Below are 15,800 nucleotides of genomic sequence, written 5' to 3'. Positions count from 1 at the left end.
GGATAGATAATCTACTTCTTTAAGGCTGGTGATTGCATTCGTTTTTATATTCTACTCTAGTTCTGATTACAAACACAAAATTGTGTCTCCAAAGCAATAAAACAAACCCAAGTAAACAGCCTACTGTATAATAGAAAAGACTCAATTAAAAATGACACAAGCTAGCGTTTAGCAGAATAGAGCAGATCAAAACGCCTACCACTGAAGAACATATGGTAAATTATAGCGATCAATGACGTTGTAGTTTTCATGGATTTGTTGAAAATATTAGACATTTTTAATCCAACTAATGTGAGCAGATTTATGTTGAACGTGTAGGTGAGATTTGTACCTTTGTCGTCGCCTCTGATGCCGACATGTTTCCAAAAAGAGCAGCGACGTATTTGAACGTACTGCGTCATTTCCTATGGCACGCCTACTCATATTTTAAGGAGAGATGCTGTTCTCTCGAACGTATTTTTTAATTTTTTAAATGCAATAAAACATAAAGTACACCAGAACATGTTCTATAATAACCTTACAAATATATTAAGCTAAATCTGTAAAATAATTTAGCAAATTTCTGTTTGAAAAACATACAGGAGGCAAAAGACGTATGACCTCTTCGTTTTATTTATGGTTATCTCTTTCTTAATAAAGAATCTCTGTTGCCTACTCCCTAAACAAGTTTACTGGTCTGAAATCAGTTTGAGGCTCTATTTGGACAGCAAACTCTTGATACCAACGTTTTTAAAACTGATTTACGGTCAGTTTAGCGACGAGCGCTCATTGGTTTGCATCTGTTGTTATCACGGGATGCACTTCCCCTTTTCCTCCAAAAGAAGACCCAAAAAGTAAACACAAATCTTGGTGGTAGTAGCCAGCCTGAAGCATGCTTGAAGACGGAATCTAGTGGTTCATAAGTTGTAATTTGGTCGTGCTGGGAGACGTATACATCTTATATTTGTGCCAACAGCATGAAAGAGGACGTAAGTTACGATTTTGACCCGTGGTATGTGTTTTTGTTGGTGGTCAAGCAGAAGCAGAAGCTAACGGGGAGGCTAGCGGTCAACACGGTTCAGGCAAGTTTAGGCCACGACGACAACATCTGTAGCGCTGCTGAGTTAAATCTTTCTCCTGTGCGATATATGGAATGCTGTTATTAACTTTATATTACACATAAACAAGAATGATGGGTGTGATTTTTCGCAATTCACTCAATAGCACGAAATTAAACTTATTCTTTAATTATTTGAGATTGAGGCGTACAGCAATGTACCAGTATTATTACTCATTTAATCACTACATGAATTGATGTTTCGCTTTGCAATGGACTGTAGTAATCTAGACTTGGAAAGCGTATATATATATATATATATATATATATATATATATATATATATATATATATATATATATATATATATATATATATATATATATATGTTTATTATTCTTTTACATAAAATATCACTGTTTCCATTAAAATTCTTACTGGCATTGCTAAAATGACAAACTTTCACCTAACTAATAAGTATTATAAAAGTAGTTTTTCAAGTTTTACATGTTTTTAAACGGTGTGTTTGTAAGAATTTTGGTTGCGGGAATCGTTTAACCTACAGAGTATCGTCTGTCAACTTTCTCGTCATGGCAGCTAGTAGGACTGGAAGGTTGCAATTTTCACAACCCCTCTTCTACAAAATGTCCTTTAATGTAACTCTGCTTAAACCAAATCAACCTACAAGTGTGCAACCAGTGATGCCCCCATTCAACTGCTACTCAGTCAAAAACTAGTAAAACAACAATAAGGTCCACACTGTCAGCTATATTAGTTTACAGACCAATTAGCCCACCAGAGAAGGAATGTTTCTATGGACAATTCCATAGAATGGTATTAAACACATCCATCCAGCATTTAGCAAATTTCATTACAGGTGGTTTGATCAAAAATATCTTTACCAAAATTACCTTGAAATTGGAATGAATGTTAGTGAATTTACCTCTTTGCCAGTAATGCCACGGTGGGACATTCCAGGCAAAGCCGTAATCATCTGCTTTGCTGAGAGACAAGCAGGTGGCAAAGTAGTTTTGTAGTGCACTTGTGCGGTTATTGAAACAGTAGTAGGAGGATACACCATACTGACTCAACTTCAGTTTGCATTTTGGATACATTTTGTGTAGGCGGCAGTGGAATTCAAGGAATTTAGAAAGAATGAAAGATCTTTTTTTTGCCAATTTTTCTACCTTCACCTTTAGCTCATGTCCTTTTGTCTGTTCCTTTCAGATGGAGATGTTGTGTTTTCGCTTGCCTGGTCATGGGGACACAACCCTGAAGCACATGGACTCGCTGAGATCCCGGCAGCACTTCTGTGACATCACAATCATCTCCAGCGACAACCAGATCTTTAAAGGGCATAAAGTTGTCCTTGCTGCCTGCTCGCCCTATCTGAGAGACCAGTTTCTCCTCAACCCCTCACCCAAACTCCAGGTAGGAGAAGATATAGCTGTACCTGGGTTTCCATGGGATTGACACATACTTCATTGTATTTTGTTTTACACAAACCCAACACTGCCAAACGAGTATCACCGATTAAGAAAATTTAATTGGAGAGGGTGTAAGAGGTGAAAATGGGGATTAATTGGCAATATGGCATCTTGAAAATGAGTGGTTTAAAGATTGCTCAGACATGCACAAATAGCTCCAAATACAACTTCAGGTGAGTAAATGGTGAGGGAAAACAACTCTAACATGGTTAAAAGCTTTAAATTACTGTAATTTCCGGACTATTGAGCACACCCATATATACACCAATATAAGCTGCATCAACTATATTTTAATAAAATTTTTAAACTGTACATATATAGGCCGCACCTGAATATAAGCCGCAGGTGACCTCGTCTTCAAGAACGTTTTCAAGTTCATGCCATCTGCTTTTATTGCCTCAGAAAGCTTTTGTCATCTTTTTGCATCGCCACACTGCCGTCACCAAAGTCTCACCATTGACTCATTGATGACGAGCTCACAAGCAGCAGCTCGATTTCCTTCTTTGACAGCCAGATCAATTGCTTTTAACTTAAAAGCTGCATCATCTGCATTTCTTCATGAGTTTTCCATGAGGAGGGTGTGTGCCTGAAGCACAAAATAACTGTTCAAAACACAATTAAACTAGCATCTTCCTTGGCGCGTCACCACCATCTCTCTCCACACTCTGCTGCGCATGTTTCCTGCAGAAAGAGCTACTGTCCTGTCTGTATCATGTCAGTGTCTTGTAGAATTTCAGCAGATTTCAGGCTCTCCCGGGAGGGTAGGCTAGTTGTATCGGTCAGGTATGAGTGGATGTCCAGCTACTCAAGTTTGAGATGTTTCTTCTCATCATTTACGTACCCACCTGCATTTAATGCATACGGGTAAGACCTATCCCCCTCACTAATATTCATTTAGCATCATAACTTATTTTATTCCACAGTGATAAACAGTTTGAGTGTGCTGACAATGTCACTAGCTAACACTGCAACTTCATGTTAACCCTAGATCCATGTGTTAACCACACAGACAGCAACGCTTTCTACACTCATGCTGCGCGTGCATCCACTGTGTTGCCAAACCATAGACCGTATATATGAATGGACAATGTGCCAAACAGATAAGCCATCCACATATTAGCCACATCATGCTATAAGCCGCAGAGTTCAAAGTGTGAGAAAAAAGTAGCAGTTTATAGTCCGGCTATTACTGTATAACACTGTGTCTTTTCTGCAGGTGTCCATGTTGTACAGCTCCTCTGTGGTGGTGGACCTGCTCCTGTCCTGTTACACTGGGGTCCTTCAGTTTAACTCCAAAGAGATCGTGAATTATCTGACCGCTGCCAGCTACTTGCAGATGGAGCACATCGTGGAGCGCTGCCGAGGAGCACTGAAGAAGTACATTCAACTCAACAACCTCACCTCCCTGGGGGTAAGTTACATATTAATGACCAAAATTTTACAATATTGCATTGGTGATGGTCAGTCCTTGCAAAGACAAAATAAATGTTTGTGTGAATGAGATGAGGGGTGGGCATTATCAACAAAACTATCTTGGGACTATCACATGCTATTTTTGGAATGCATTAGTGTTAAAATGTGCATGTTTATTCCACATCTATGTAAAATGAATTAAGTCTGAATTAATTCATTCAGAATTTCTTTTTGATTGCTTCACTTAATCCATTATTTGACAGGGACATTGCACAATAAATGTATTGCACAGACCAGATTTAGCTACAAGTTCATTTTCATCTGTTGTCCCTGGGCAGAGGCAAAGTGACAGCTGGTAACAGTGTGCAGGTACTTCATCAAATTGCCCATGTAACATTTAAAATACAGCTAAAAACAAACCAAACAACCCATCACCAGCAGAGGGAGCACCTCATCAATTTACAAGTTGAAATATTTACATATACATTATTCCTACAGACAGCAAAACACTAATGGCTATAACCCAGGCTCTCCTGAAGCCACTTGAATTTAAAATGTCTCAGAGTGCTTCACTCTTTTGCAGATACAGGTGAGGAGCTCCAGGCAGAGAAGCGGTTCTGTTCAAATGTGGTGGACCTAATGTTCATGGAACAGTTTCTGGTCCTCACACGATTTCACAAAACCTTTTATAGGTGGGAGCACCTGGTTATGAAAAATCTTGTACAGTAGACTAAGAGGATGACATTCTCAAATTTCATATTTCTTAATAATGTTACAATAATTATGTAGCATTGGTTTCGTATCTAATATCTTGAGTGCTTGTTTGTATGAGCTTTGAAGAGGTTTTATTGCAGAGCTTGTTGGAACTAAGCTTGGACTACACCAAGACCAAAGCAAGAGTATGAATGCACCCTAAATATCGGTCTTGAATGCCTACAGTAGTGACTAAACAAAATATTGTAATGATAATCATTATTGTGTTACAGACTGACGAGGAGGGTCAGGCAAGTCCAGTCATTGTCACCGGCAGTGTGCATTCAGTCACAGCCAGACCCTCCCCAAAACAACCTTTGACTCCTGAGGTTTATGACAACAGCCAATCAGCTCACGGTAGCATACAGCTCCGGAGTGAGAGCCCCTCAGTGGACAATGCCTGTATAGAGGTGAGTGGGTTATACAAGAAGTTTCTCTTTGAAAACAAACAAGTGGCACCACTAGGCAAGTAACAGGTCAGATCTGTGGAGAGGTGAGCCTACTCTCTGTAAGAATGCATGTTTTTTAAGGTATTTTATGCACTAAAATCCCTGTAACTGAATAATGCACATTTAAAGCCATGTCATGTTGACAAATTACAGACAAAACAATTACACCTCAATGGAGAAAAGCAGATGGCATACCCTCCACCAGAAAAGGTTATACAGTACATTTTTAAAGGGCCCTTATTACTTATTTTGTGATCTGATGTTATAATGCTGTTTCCTTATCAAAAACATCCCCAAAGTTGTGTTTTTTTTTTTGTTTTTTTTTATAAATATTTAACACACAAACTTTGCATATTTAGGCAGAGTTCATCTTTAAATCAGAAAATACTCTATTCCGTATTGTGATGTTATGTGGTAATACAGGAAGTGCTTCACTGTTGCTTTTAAATTCCATAGACCTTCACTAGAATCGTTTGAATTCTTTCGGTCTTGGAACTACCAATCTCTACTGAACTAAAGGTCACTGTTAACTTGAAAACTACTGATTCATGACTTTACAAGGCTGAACAGAGCACAAGGTTGAAATCTGGAGATACAGAAATAATAAAGGATTATTCAAACACAACCCTTGGTATGCTGATGAGGTGAGGTAACTGCATTATAACATGACTTAAAGTAGAGGTCTTCAGCAGGTTGGTTGATTAGACTTTTTATTTTATTTATTTATTTTTTTCATTTTTGAAGGATGAGGATGAACTGATTTTCAGTCGGTTCTGGATGTGCGCTTCTTCATCACGTCTGTCTCTCTCTCATCATTCCCTCGTCCCTCGCTCCCTGTCAAACTGCAAACACGTTTGCGCAAGTTTTATCATTTCTTCTTGGCTACATGTGAAGTGTTCCATTACAACTTCACTTTTACGCACAGCGGAACTTAAGCTCCACACGTACTACCACGCACTGGGACACAAGAGTCAATTTTGTGTAACATAGGACCTTTAATTTCTGGTTTATGAGTGCTTCACGAGACTAATGTAAATAACTGTAAAAAACATATGAACCTTTGTTACAGGTAAATGAGTCGGACGAGGAGGTCACCATCAAACAGGAAGACAATGAAGTTTATAAAGTGTACATCCCAGAAGAGGAGAGGGCCCATAGAGAAGCAATGGAGAAAGAAGCACAATCTGAAATGTCCCAGATCATGATTGGAGAGGGAGGCGACTACGAACTGCGACCGTCTGAGGAGCAACCCGGAGGCAGCATTGATACAGTGGAGAGTTTAAGAGCTGCATTCAAGCACAGACTGAGTGACTTCAGGCAGAGTAAGGGGCGTGGCCGAGGGATAAAGAGGAGGAAATGGAGACTGTCCGAAGCTCGACAGGAGACATGGTATGTCACCAACTCCGGGGTGGGACTGGCACTGGGGTCCGAATATAACCAGGACACAATCAAACCAGGGAGCTACATCTCTGTCGAACTTCCGCAGTTAGATTACAACATGGGGGAAGGTGACAAGCAGGTAGCACAGCTTGCATTGGAGGAGGCTGGAGGTGGAGAGGGGGGTTCTGGCTTAGAGGTGCAGCCCAGCGAAGGAGCAGGAGGAGGGGATGAGTCTGTGGCCGTGGTTGGCTCGACATCCAGCAATGGTCCCGGTCCAGTTATATGTGATTACTGCGGTTTAGCGTTCCCATCCGCAAATATTCTAGCGTTGCATTGTCGCACTTCTCACATGCTGTACGCCTGTCCGTGTTGCGGCAAAAAGTTCCACCATTCAGCCAATTTGAGTCGTCACATGGCGGTCCACAGAACAGGTGGGAAGTCCCACCCGTGCCCACTCTGCTGCAAGAGCTTCACCCAAAAGTCCACCTTAATAGATCACATGAATCTGCACAGCGGAGAGAAGCCCCATCGCTGCGCCTACTGCCACGCGCGCTTCGCACACAAACCAGCGTTACGGCGCCACCTTAAGGAGCAGCACGGGAAAACAACAGGGCAGAATTCACTGGAGCAACAGGAGAGGGACAGAATAGAAGCGCAGCAAGGCATTGAGCAACACTAGTGAACTCAGATGTGTATTCCTAAACTGTATTACTATTCTAATGTGGTGCTCCAGGATACATATGGATAGCTTATTTAGATAATAAAATAGTCTGGACATGTAGTTTGTTGGGGCAGACTTGTTGCTGTGAACTAGGTCAGATTTGTCAATCTAAAGAACTGTTGTCACAATTTCAAAGTTGCTTTTAATACAAAGGTGAAAGGTTTTATAAGGCTCTCTACCAGGGGTCTCCAACCTTTTTCCTCCGGTGAGCTCCTTTACAAATCAGAAATGCCAGAGAGCTTCTAATTTAAGCAGTCGCAAAGACATTGAGTAAACATAAGAGCAAGCCTTAGAACAGTTAGATGTCTATGAAACATAAACCATTATCCATTTATTAGTGCACAGTAAGGCATCAAAATGGTACATTTACAATGGTAATTCATTAACTTTTACTTATTCAGCACAATACACAGAATTCAGATATCCTTTGGCAAGCTACTTGGAAGGGGATGGAGAGCTACTGGTAGCTCCTGAGCTACAGGTTGGAGACCCCTGCTCTATACCAATTTCAACACCACAATAATAACAAAAAAAAAATACAATTTTGAACAACAAAACAACAAACTAATACGAGTTTCTTTACTATTGTATTCTAGTCTACTAATTCTGACACAGACCGTTCTAAAATTAATCAGGAAAGTTACGAATTTGTCCTATTATGTTTTGATACTTGTTTTATTATCAGTTATTATCTGCACATTATTTTTTAAAACCCAAATCCAAACTGGTTGCTAAGTATTCATAATGTGCCCATGCTAACAAGTTTTGAAGAATGAGTCAATTGCAAAAATTAACATTTTACTTTCATATTTATTCTTGACATCACGCTGAAGGTGTTCTACATGTATCTCTATGGTGGAATGTTCAGGGGTCACCATGGTGATACAAGAGACACATTGGCAAACACTGTCAAAAAGTTTTAAGTTTTAAAAAACACATTTTCTGGAGCCTGCGATCAATATGACCATTCATGCTCCCGTTTAGAGGTTTGATTATCAACAAAAAAGGTGAAAGTGACTAGTTATCTTATGACTGTAATTTTATGTGTTTTATGTGAGATTTGTTTAAGAGCACAAATCAACTCACTTATTGTATTTCCAGCTAAGTTGGTTCTTTATGGTCAGATTGTGTTAAAACAAAGATCAAATTCAAGTCAAAACCTCAAATAGAGCAGTGCCTACAGTTAGCATCACATTCCCCGGGAATGTTCATGACAACAGTTGCAAAGTATAACTCGTATACCTAGCCTTAATAAAGACTGCTATAGGTTAATGAGACATTCAGTCATAGTTTAGATTAAAAGCAACAACATGAAGTGAAAGTTTAAAAATTCAGCTATCCATTAGTATCTCTGACCACCATTTTAAGAAATTGCTTTTAAGATGTGTTTTTTTACTCAAAGTTGATAAAAATTGTGTTATAAATTGTAATATTTTAATTGCAGAATGCTATATGGATTTTTCTTAAGAGTCATGGGGAAAGTGGACCAAATTATCTGAAAAAGGAGATTTAATCCAGTAATAAACTAATACTGTGTTTGAAAATATAATTACTGATATTAAAAAAGTACAAAATTTTTTCTTTTTCAGTTTTATTAAATCTTGTGCTGTGTCCAAAATATTAACCTGTAACGCTCCAGAGGTACAGAACTGTTACCATTCAAGGGACGTTTGATAACGCTGTGAGAATGCTGCATAGTGGCCTTATTTTTTAATTTATTTTATCTATTAACATTTTTTTCCCAAATGTGTCACAGTTTGTAATAGAGAAATACTACTGTGACCCTGTATTTATTCACATAATAGTTGTAGTTTTGGTTGGGTTGGTTACTAAATGTGTGGGTTCATGGCAAACATTAAATTACTCAAAATGGTGATGTGATAGTAAGTAGACTGAAGTGTTAACGTTGGCCATTTGGTTGCGATGTTTAAATTGGGTCCCATTTGACAGTTAATAATGAGGACGTCCAACAGAAACTTGTGATCTCACAATTAATCTTCAACTATTACTGAAACTAAAATTATTTGTTACAATTAAATGTACTGTGTGATGTCATACTGTTGTAGAAAGAGCACATTTTTAATAAATATAATCAATTATGGCCTTTCCTGGGACTTTGTGATTTTTTTGTGATATTTTTCATTGAATCATTTAAAGGTGAATTATGCAATGTTTCTGGCTCTATTCATTTTGAAAAATGATTTAGTATAAGCGGTTGCCTGGCAAATCCAGAATATCTCAGTATTTTTTATACAGATTAGTATCAGTCTGGTCCCTACCTCCACTATTGCATCTCAAGCCAGTGCCAAATTATTGTGCAACCAGGTTTGTGTATTATTTATTATTAATGAGCTCATTGATTACCCATCATTTACAATATCAAATTTAGTTTAGTGCCATCTCATTGATTCTGCAAAAATCTGAGATGTTGTTCAGGCTTTTTCCAATAAGGACAGACCTTGTGTTTCCCTGATTGTCTAATCACCTAACTTCAATATTTCTTTACTGCTCTGGGAAAACATCAATTGTTCCTGGAGGAGTTGCAGAAGTGCCTCTGTGATTTGAAATGACACCAAATAAGCACTGAAGAGAAAAAGCTATTGTAACTCATCATAAACTGACCATCTACACTTAATCTTTTGAACATGGCAACATCAGTCAAGGTGACAAAACAGGGATTTATTGAGTGACATTTATTGAGCACTTTAATCCCCTAGCGATACTAGCGCATATATCTGAAAACCAAATGAAAAATTATGGTTTTTGAAATGATTCTCTACAGACATGAACAAAAATATAAAAAGCTTGCTGTAAGTGAGAAACATGAATCACAAAAAGTCTTCGCTGTAGACGACTTGGTTCCTTTTGTCACGGTAGGAGCCCTTTGTGCTGTTCTGTACCGCTGTGAATGAGACCAATAGTGGTGAGACTCAGGATATGTGCAAAATGTATTTGCATTTTTAAAGATTTTTTACCCAGAGAGGCCCAGACTGATTTTCCAGTTGCTGCATCTAACATTGGCTGCTTCCTGGCGATGCTCACTTTGATGTTGACATCTCCCACTGTGCTGGCGTTCAACTGGGACAAAGAAAAATAGAAAAAGAGCAAAATTATTGTGCCTTGAAGATTTCATACATCGAGCACACAATATAAATCTTTTAGATAATGTGGTAAAAGTTATCATGTGTTTGGCATTAAATGGCTTGTATTACACTATTTTCTGATCTCTGTTATAATGTTGTTACCATATCAAATCACATCACATCATATCCCTTCTTCTCTCTCCTATATAGTTATAATCTATGACACCCGTGAATCGTTGTAATTTGCACATTTAAATAGCAATATTCATCTAAAAACAACTGGATGAATAGCTGCACATCACACTAGTGAGCAGCATATTTTTTTCATTTGTACCAAAATTACCAGGTGAGGCTGCAGAAACCTTATCAGCGAACAAAGTAAGTAGAGAGCAATGAGCCTATGCTGGTGGCAGCACGGGACTTCAGCGGCAATATGGCATCTTGAAAATAAGCTATTAAAGATTCTTCAAACATGCATAAATCACTCTAAATACAATTTTGGATAGATAAATGATGAGAAAAAACAACTGTTACACTGCTAAAAACTCTGAAAAGTAAATTTAGCAGAATAGGTCAGCTTTAAGTGAGCATTGAAAGTTAGTGTACTGCACGTTTACCTCAGCTACTGCCTGGTCTGCAGACTCCATCTTTTCAAATGTAATAAATGCACAGCTGTAAAGATAATTAACAAATGGGTTAATAAGTAGTACACAATAAACCTATGATCAGTGCATGAAATGATGACGAAATGCTAATTATGATTTAACCTGTACATACTTGCGTGGGTTGTCCATAGAGAGATCAATGATGTTTCCGTGCACAGAAAATGCTAAGCGCAGGCTGTCCTCTGTGAGTCCTGAGCCATAAACGTAAACAGTATTCCCCTTTCGGACGCCCCTGCGCTCGGGGTACGAGTCTGAGCCTGAAGCAAAACAGGGTCACATTATCCAGCAATCAGCAGCTTCAAAATACAGTTTTTAACATGTACATTTCATTGTCAAGTTAAATTATGTAAATTTTTTAGAATGTACTCTTAAAGACCACAGAGGGGTGCAAATTTGGTGTATTGACTACGATACTGTAAAATAAAATGTAAACTGTGAGATTTAAACTGGACTTTTCTTGCCTCTGATTGTATTTTTCTTTTGATTGTCATCACTATCCTGTTTTGCCATCACTGTCTGTTTTGTAATAAATTAATATTTTAATCTGTCGTTTTAGACATTTTGGCATTGTTTTGTTTAATATACTTTTCATTAATTACAGTACAGTAACTACATAGCATCTTGTTTTTTTTACTCCAGATATTGAGGGGCTGAATTGATTATACAGTCCCTGACAAAAGTCTTGTCGCTTATCCATTTTGTAGAAACAAAAGCTTATAACTTGACTTTAAATTAATCAATTGGTTTTAGAAATGTCTCTTATGGAAGCTAAAACCCTCCCAAATTATGCTCAATATACTAAAAAAAATTTGCTTCACTGAAAAAAGATTGATCATTTAATGAACACAGAAAGGTCAGATTTTGGAAAGACAAAAGTTTTGTCGCCTTGTCATATGATGCACCCAATCCTAGATTACAGCCTCACCTGTGATCAGTTACTGATCAATCAATTAGTGGGTGTGTATAAAAAGAACCCCAGCACACCAGACCTTCACATCAACTGCAACTTGACCCCTGACAACATGCCTAAGATCCACCCTGAGACCAAAGCGTTAATTATCAAGAGGCTGAAGACCAGATCCACTGCTGAGGTGGCTGACACCTTCAATGTGTCTCAGCGTCAAGTACAAAGAATAAGAAAAAGATCTGAAATGACTGGAAATGTTTTTGACAAGCCCAGGTCCGGCAGACCCCGGTAGACAACTGCTTGGGAGGACCGTTTGTTGATTCGAAAATCCACGGCCAGCCCCTTTTCCACTGCAGCAGAGCTCCACTAGGCCTGGTCACCTCAAGTCCCTGTGTCAACCAGAACAGTCTGTAGAATTCTGTCTCGAAATGGCCTCCATGGTTGAATCAGTGCACAGAAACCAGCACTAAACAAAAGGCAATTAAAAAACCGTGTGGCATTTGCCAAGGCCCACAGCCTGCTAAAAGGATGGACACTGGAAAAGTGGCAGAAGGTGGATTTCTCAGATGAATCCTCAGTTGAATTACATCACAGCTGCCACAAATATTGCAGGAGACCTACTGGAGCCCGCATGGATCCAAGATTCACCCAGAAAACAGTTAAGTTTGGTGGCGGAAAAATCATGGCCTGGGGTTAGATCCAGTATGGGGGGTGTGCGAGACATTTGCAGGGTGGAAGGCAATATCAATAACCTAAAATATCAAGAAGTATTAGCTCCTCTTACATTCCCAACCATAAAAGGGGTCAAATTTTGCAGCAGGATGGTGCTCCATCGCATACTTCTATCTCGACATCAAAGTTTCTCAAGGCGAAGAAGATCAAGGTGCTCCAGGACTGGCCAGCCCAGTCACCAGACATGAACATCATTGAGCATGTCTGGGGTAGAATGAAAGCGGAAGCATGGAAGGCAAAACCAAAGAATCTTGATGAACTCTGGGAGGCATGTAAGACTGCTTTCTTTGCTATTCCTGATGACTTCATCAACAAATTGTATGAATCATTGTCGAACCGCATGGATGTAGTCCTTGAAGCTCATGGAAGTCATACAAGATATTAAATATGGATCTCACAGCACCACTACTTAATTCACTGACGTTATGCAACATATTTTTGTATTTGAAGTAAATTATTTGTTCAATTTTCTGTAGGTGACAAAACTTTTGTCTTGCCAAAATCTGACCTTTCTGTGTTCATTAAATGATCAATCTTTTTTCAGTGAAGCAAATTTATTTTAGTTTATTGAGCATAATTTGGGAGGGTTTTAGCTTTCATATGAGACATTTCTAAAATCATTCGATTAATTTAAAGTCAAGTTATAAGCTTTTGCTTCTACAAAATGGATAAGCGACAAGACTTTTGTCAGGGACTGTATATATGGGCAGACATATGCGTAACTGCGTAATAATTGTTATCATGATTAAGATTTGATTAATTAGAAAGTATGATGGACACCCCTGTATATGAAATATATTTTTATATTTTTTCAGCAAATTACATGTTTCTGGTTTTAAGATTTTGGTTTGTTTTCAATATAAAAACCCTTGAATTAACAAATTAACAAAACAGTAAAGTAACTCACGTCTGAATGGTCCGTCCCTGTCTCTGTCTCTATCACGGTCTCGTTCTCTGCTCCTGTCTCGGCTCCTGTCTCGGCTCCTGTCTCGGCTCCTGTCTCGGCTCCTGTCTCGGCTCCTGTCTCGGCTCCTGTCTCGGCTCCTGTCGCGTCCTCTCTCTCGCTCCCTCTCTCTCTCTCTGTCCCGGCCACGTTCGCGATCCCGTTCAAAGTCCCGGTCACGATCTCTGTCTCTTTCTCGGTCTCTGTCGCGGTCTCGGTCCCGATCCCGATCCCGGTCCATTTCCCGACTTGACGACATTCCGCCTCCATCATCATCGTCACGGTAACGGTCACTGGAGCTGACAAAACTGAACAAGGATAACAAATGTATTATTAATAAAAGGGACAGGTTATGGTTATTTCATCTAAACCAATCTTGGTCATCCACAGAAAAACACTTGCATAATTATATAGAAGGTGTACATTTTCACAAGTAGAGACAGTGATAGCAATCACAGGAATAACAAAATATGTATGAATATGTACACAAAACACAACTCCAGGAATGGAAATTGTAATTGATCAATACTAGGAAAGACATCTTTTTTTTTTTGCATATCATAAAACTGAATTTGTTAAATGCTTTACCTATCATAGAGTAACTTCCTGTGAGCTCTCTTGGCCTATACCAAAAAAGAACATAACACATAAAATTAGATCAGTAATATCAATAGCTTCTCCAATTCAAAGTAGTTTTTGAACAGTAATAAAAGGTCAATAACATAAATGATAGATGACAGTAACTTTTACATACGTCTGGTGGCTCATCATCAGTTGAGACACTTCTTTGAAAGGGTAAGAAGGCTGGAGCTGGGCCTTTTTCAGGGTCCTAAAAATATGGCAATATGGCAATTTTAAAGATTTTATATTACTCAAAAGAAATTTTTGTGAGTTGTTCAGTAGTGATTAGAAATTCCAGGACTAAATATGCTGGGTTTATGTACTAAACATATGTGAATGTGACAAAACTCTGGGTATGATGAAACAGAAATAGTGCAAAATGGGCCCTTTAAATGAATATATTGTATAAATTTAAGTTTATAAGTGTAACAGATAAAGGCTATTCAAATCTCCTGACACATGTTTTAAACTGTTTTATCTAGTATAATCACCAGATTGCCTGAAAGAAACATTGTATTTAAGTATGTAATTTTGTCTTGATAAATATCTCACCTTAAGTTTAATCTCCAACATTCTTGACCTTTTAAATCCAGAGTTCTTGTTCTCAGATTTAATAGCACTGATGGCGCCAGACTTGATCAGCATCTTTGCCTGTTCAGTTGCTGTTGCTGTGTCCACCACGGGCTGGTCTGATAAAGCTGTAGGGAAAAACAGTTAATTGCAAAGGTTCAATGTTAACATGAAAAAAAACAAACCCAATGCAACTGAAAAATACAAATGAAAAAAATATTCTTGTTCTTATTATTATTATTACTAATATTATTATTATTATGATAACAAAACAATGTAAAAATTCTAAATAATGACATAAAAACAATGCACAGTTTCAGTATTCAACCATACTTACTTCGTTTGAGTCCACTCTGATTGGTTTGGTTGGTTGAACTCTGCTTCTTCAAGGCAACCAGCGCCTTTTTCTGAAAAGATATACACACACATATTAAAGGTGTTTAGTCTAGCTTTTTAAACTCCAAAAAGTATAAATGTAGTACAGCAGTAGCATTATAAAGGGTACCTTTTTCTTGAGTTTAGCATATTTCTTTTGCAAAGCCTCCTCCTCATCGGTAAGAGAACTAGGAAATGCCACCATGTTACTCACTGCAACACATTTAAAAACAGTTCAGCAATGAGACATTTTGAGACCATTTTAGCATAAGAGTTAAATGTTCCCGCTGTTGATTTATTCCTTCTATGGTTGTGGCTATTGCATTGGCAAGCTACCGCCGATTCCCTTCACGATGCGGTTTTAGGCGAACTACGGCGAAGACTGATTATAGACGTTACTACGATCACACTAGATACCGTCACCTTGAATTATCATATAAAACACAATTTCTACCAAAATATATAAAAGAAAAGCGCGAAATTCATACATTCCTTACCCCAAACCAAAGCACAACACAAACAAAGTCGCACAAATATGACGTCACATAAAGTTTATTCGTCTCGTTTTGCTAATTTTTATTTATTTATTTATTTTTACTTGCATTCAATTGCATCAAATCACAGTCTAAATATGTATTGTTTTAATTTCATTTGACTATTAATGT

At 38.2% G+C, this 15,800-nt stretch overlaps 2 protein-coding genes across 2 annotated transcripts; one reads left to right on the top strand and one right to left on the bottom strand.

Moving 5' to 3' along the window:
• Positions 1-803: 803 nt before the first annotated feature.
• LOC110173310 (zinc finger and BTB domain-containing protein 12) lies at positions 804-9,340 on the top strand. The gene is made up of 5 exons (XM_020939305.2): positions 804-968; positions 2,264-2,467; positions 3,740-3,934; positions 4,923-5,099; positions 6,208-9,340. Exons 1-5 carry the CDS (start codon positions 957-959, stop codon positions 7,195-7,197), a joined length of 1,578 nt encoding a protein of 525 aa, XP_020794964.1. The 5' UTR covers positions 804-956; the 3' UTR covers positions 7,198-9,340.
• A 557-nt stretch (positions 9,341-9,897) lies between these two features.
• Positions 9,898-15,674, bottom strand: nelfe (negative elongation factor complex member E). Its single transcript, XM_055157184.1, has 11 exons — positions 15,633-15,674; positions 15,266-15,348; positions 15,098-15,167; positions 14,743-14,888; positions 14,324-14,398; positions 14,158-14,192; positions 13,534-13,877; positions 11,100-11,244; positions 10,940-10,994; positions 10,215-10,317; positions 9,898-10,141 (listed from the first exon to the last, which is right to left on the bottom strand). Exons 2-11 carry the CDS (start codon positions 15,338-15,340, stop codon positions 10,068-10,070), a joined length of 1,122 nt encoding a protein of 373 aa, XP_055013159.1. The 5' UTR covers positions 15,341-15,348; positions 15,633-15,674; the 3' UTR covers positions 9,898-10,067.
• Positions 15,675-15,800: the final 126 nt, after the last annotated feature.

Source organism: Boleophthalmus pectinirostris, unplaced genomic scaffold (assembly GCF_026225935.1).
Source record: "Boleophthalmus pectinirostris isolate CB_2022bp ecotype Guang Dong unplaced genomic scaffold, ASM2622593v1 HiC_scaffold_21, whole genome shotgun sequence".
Lineage (NCBI taxonomy): Eukaryota > Metazoa > Chordata > Actinopteri > Gobiiformes > Gobiidae > Boleophthalmus > Boleophthalmus pectinirostris.
This window is presented reverse-complemented; position numbering and strand designations above follow the sequence as displayed.

Bases quoted from the DNA above. Each gene is read 5' to 3' on its own strand.
- LOC110173310 (XM_020939305.2), top strand. The intron at 3,935-4,922 runs GTAAGTTACATA...ATTGTGTTACAG, and splicing joins ACAACCTCACCTCCCTGGGG to ACTGACGAGGAGGGTCAGGC. The intron at 5,100-6,207 runs GTGAGTGGGTTA...CCTTTGTTACAG, and splicing joins TGGACAATGCCTGTATAGAG to GTAAATGAGTCGGACGAGGA.
- nelfe (XM_055157184.1), bottom strand. From the start codon at position 15,340: ATGGTGGCATTTCCTAGTTCTCTTACCGATGAGGAGGAGGCTTTGCAA. The intron at 10,318-10,939 runs GTAAACGTGCAG...TCTTTGTCCCAG, and splicing joins CAGACCAGGCAGTAGCTGAG to TTGAACGCCAGCACAGTGGG. The intron at 10,142-10,214 runs GTAAAAAATCTT...TCTCATTCACAG, and splicing joins ATCAGTCTGGGCCTCTCTGG to CGGTACAGAACAGCACAAAG.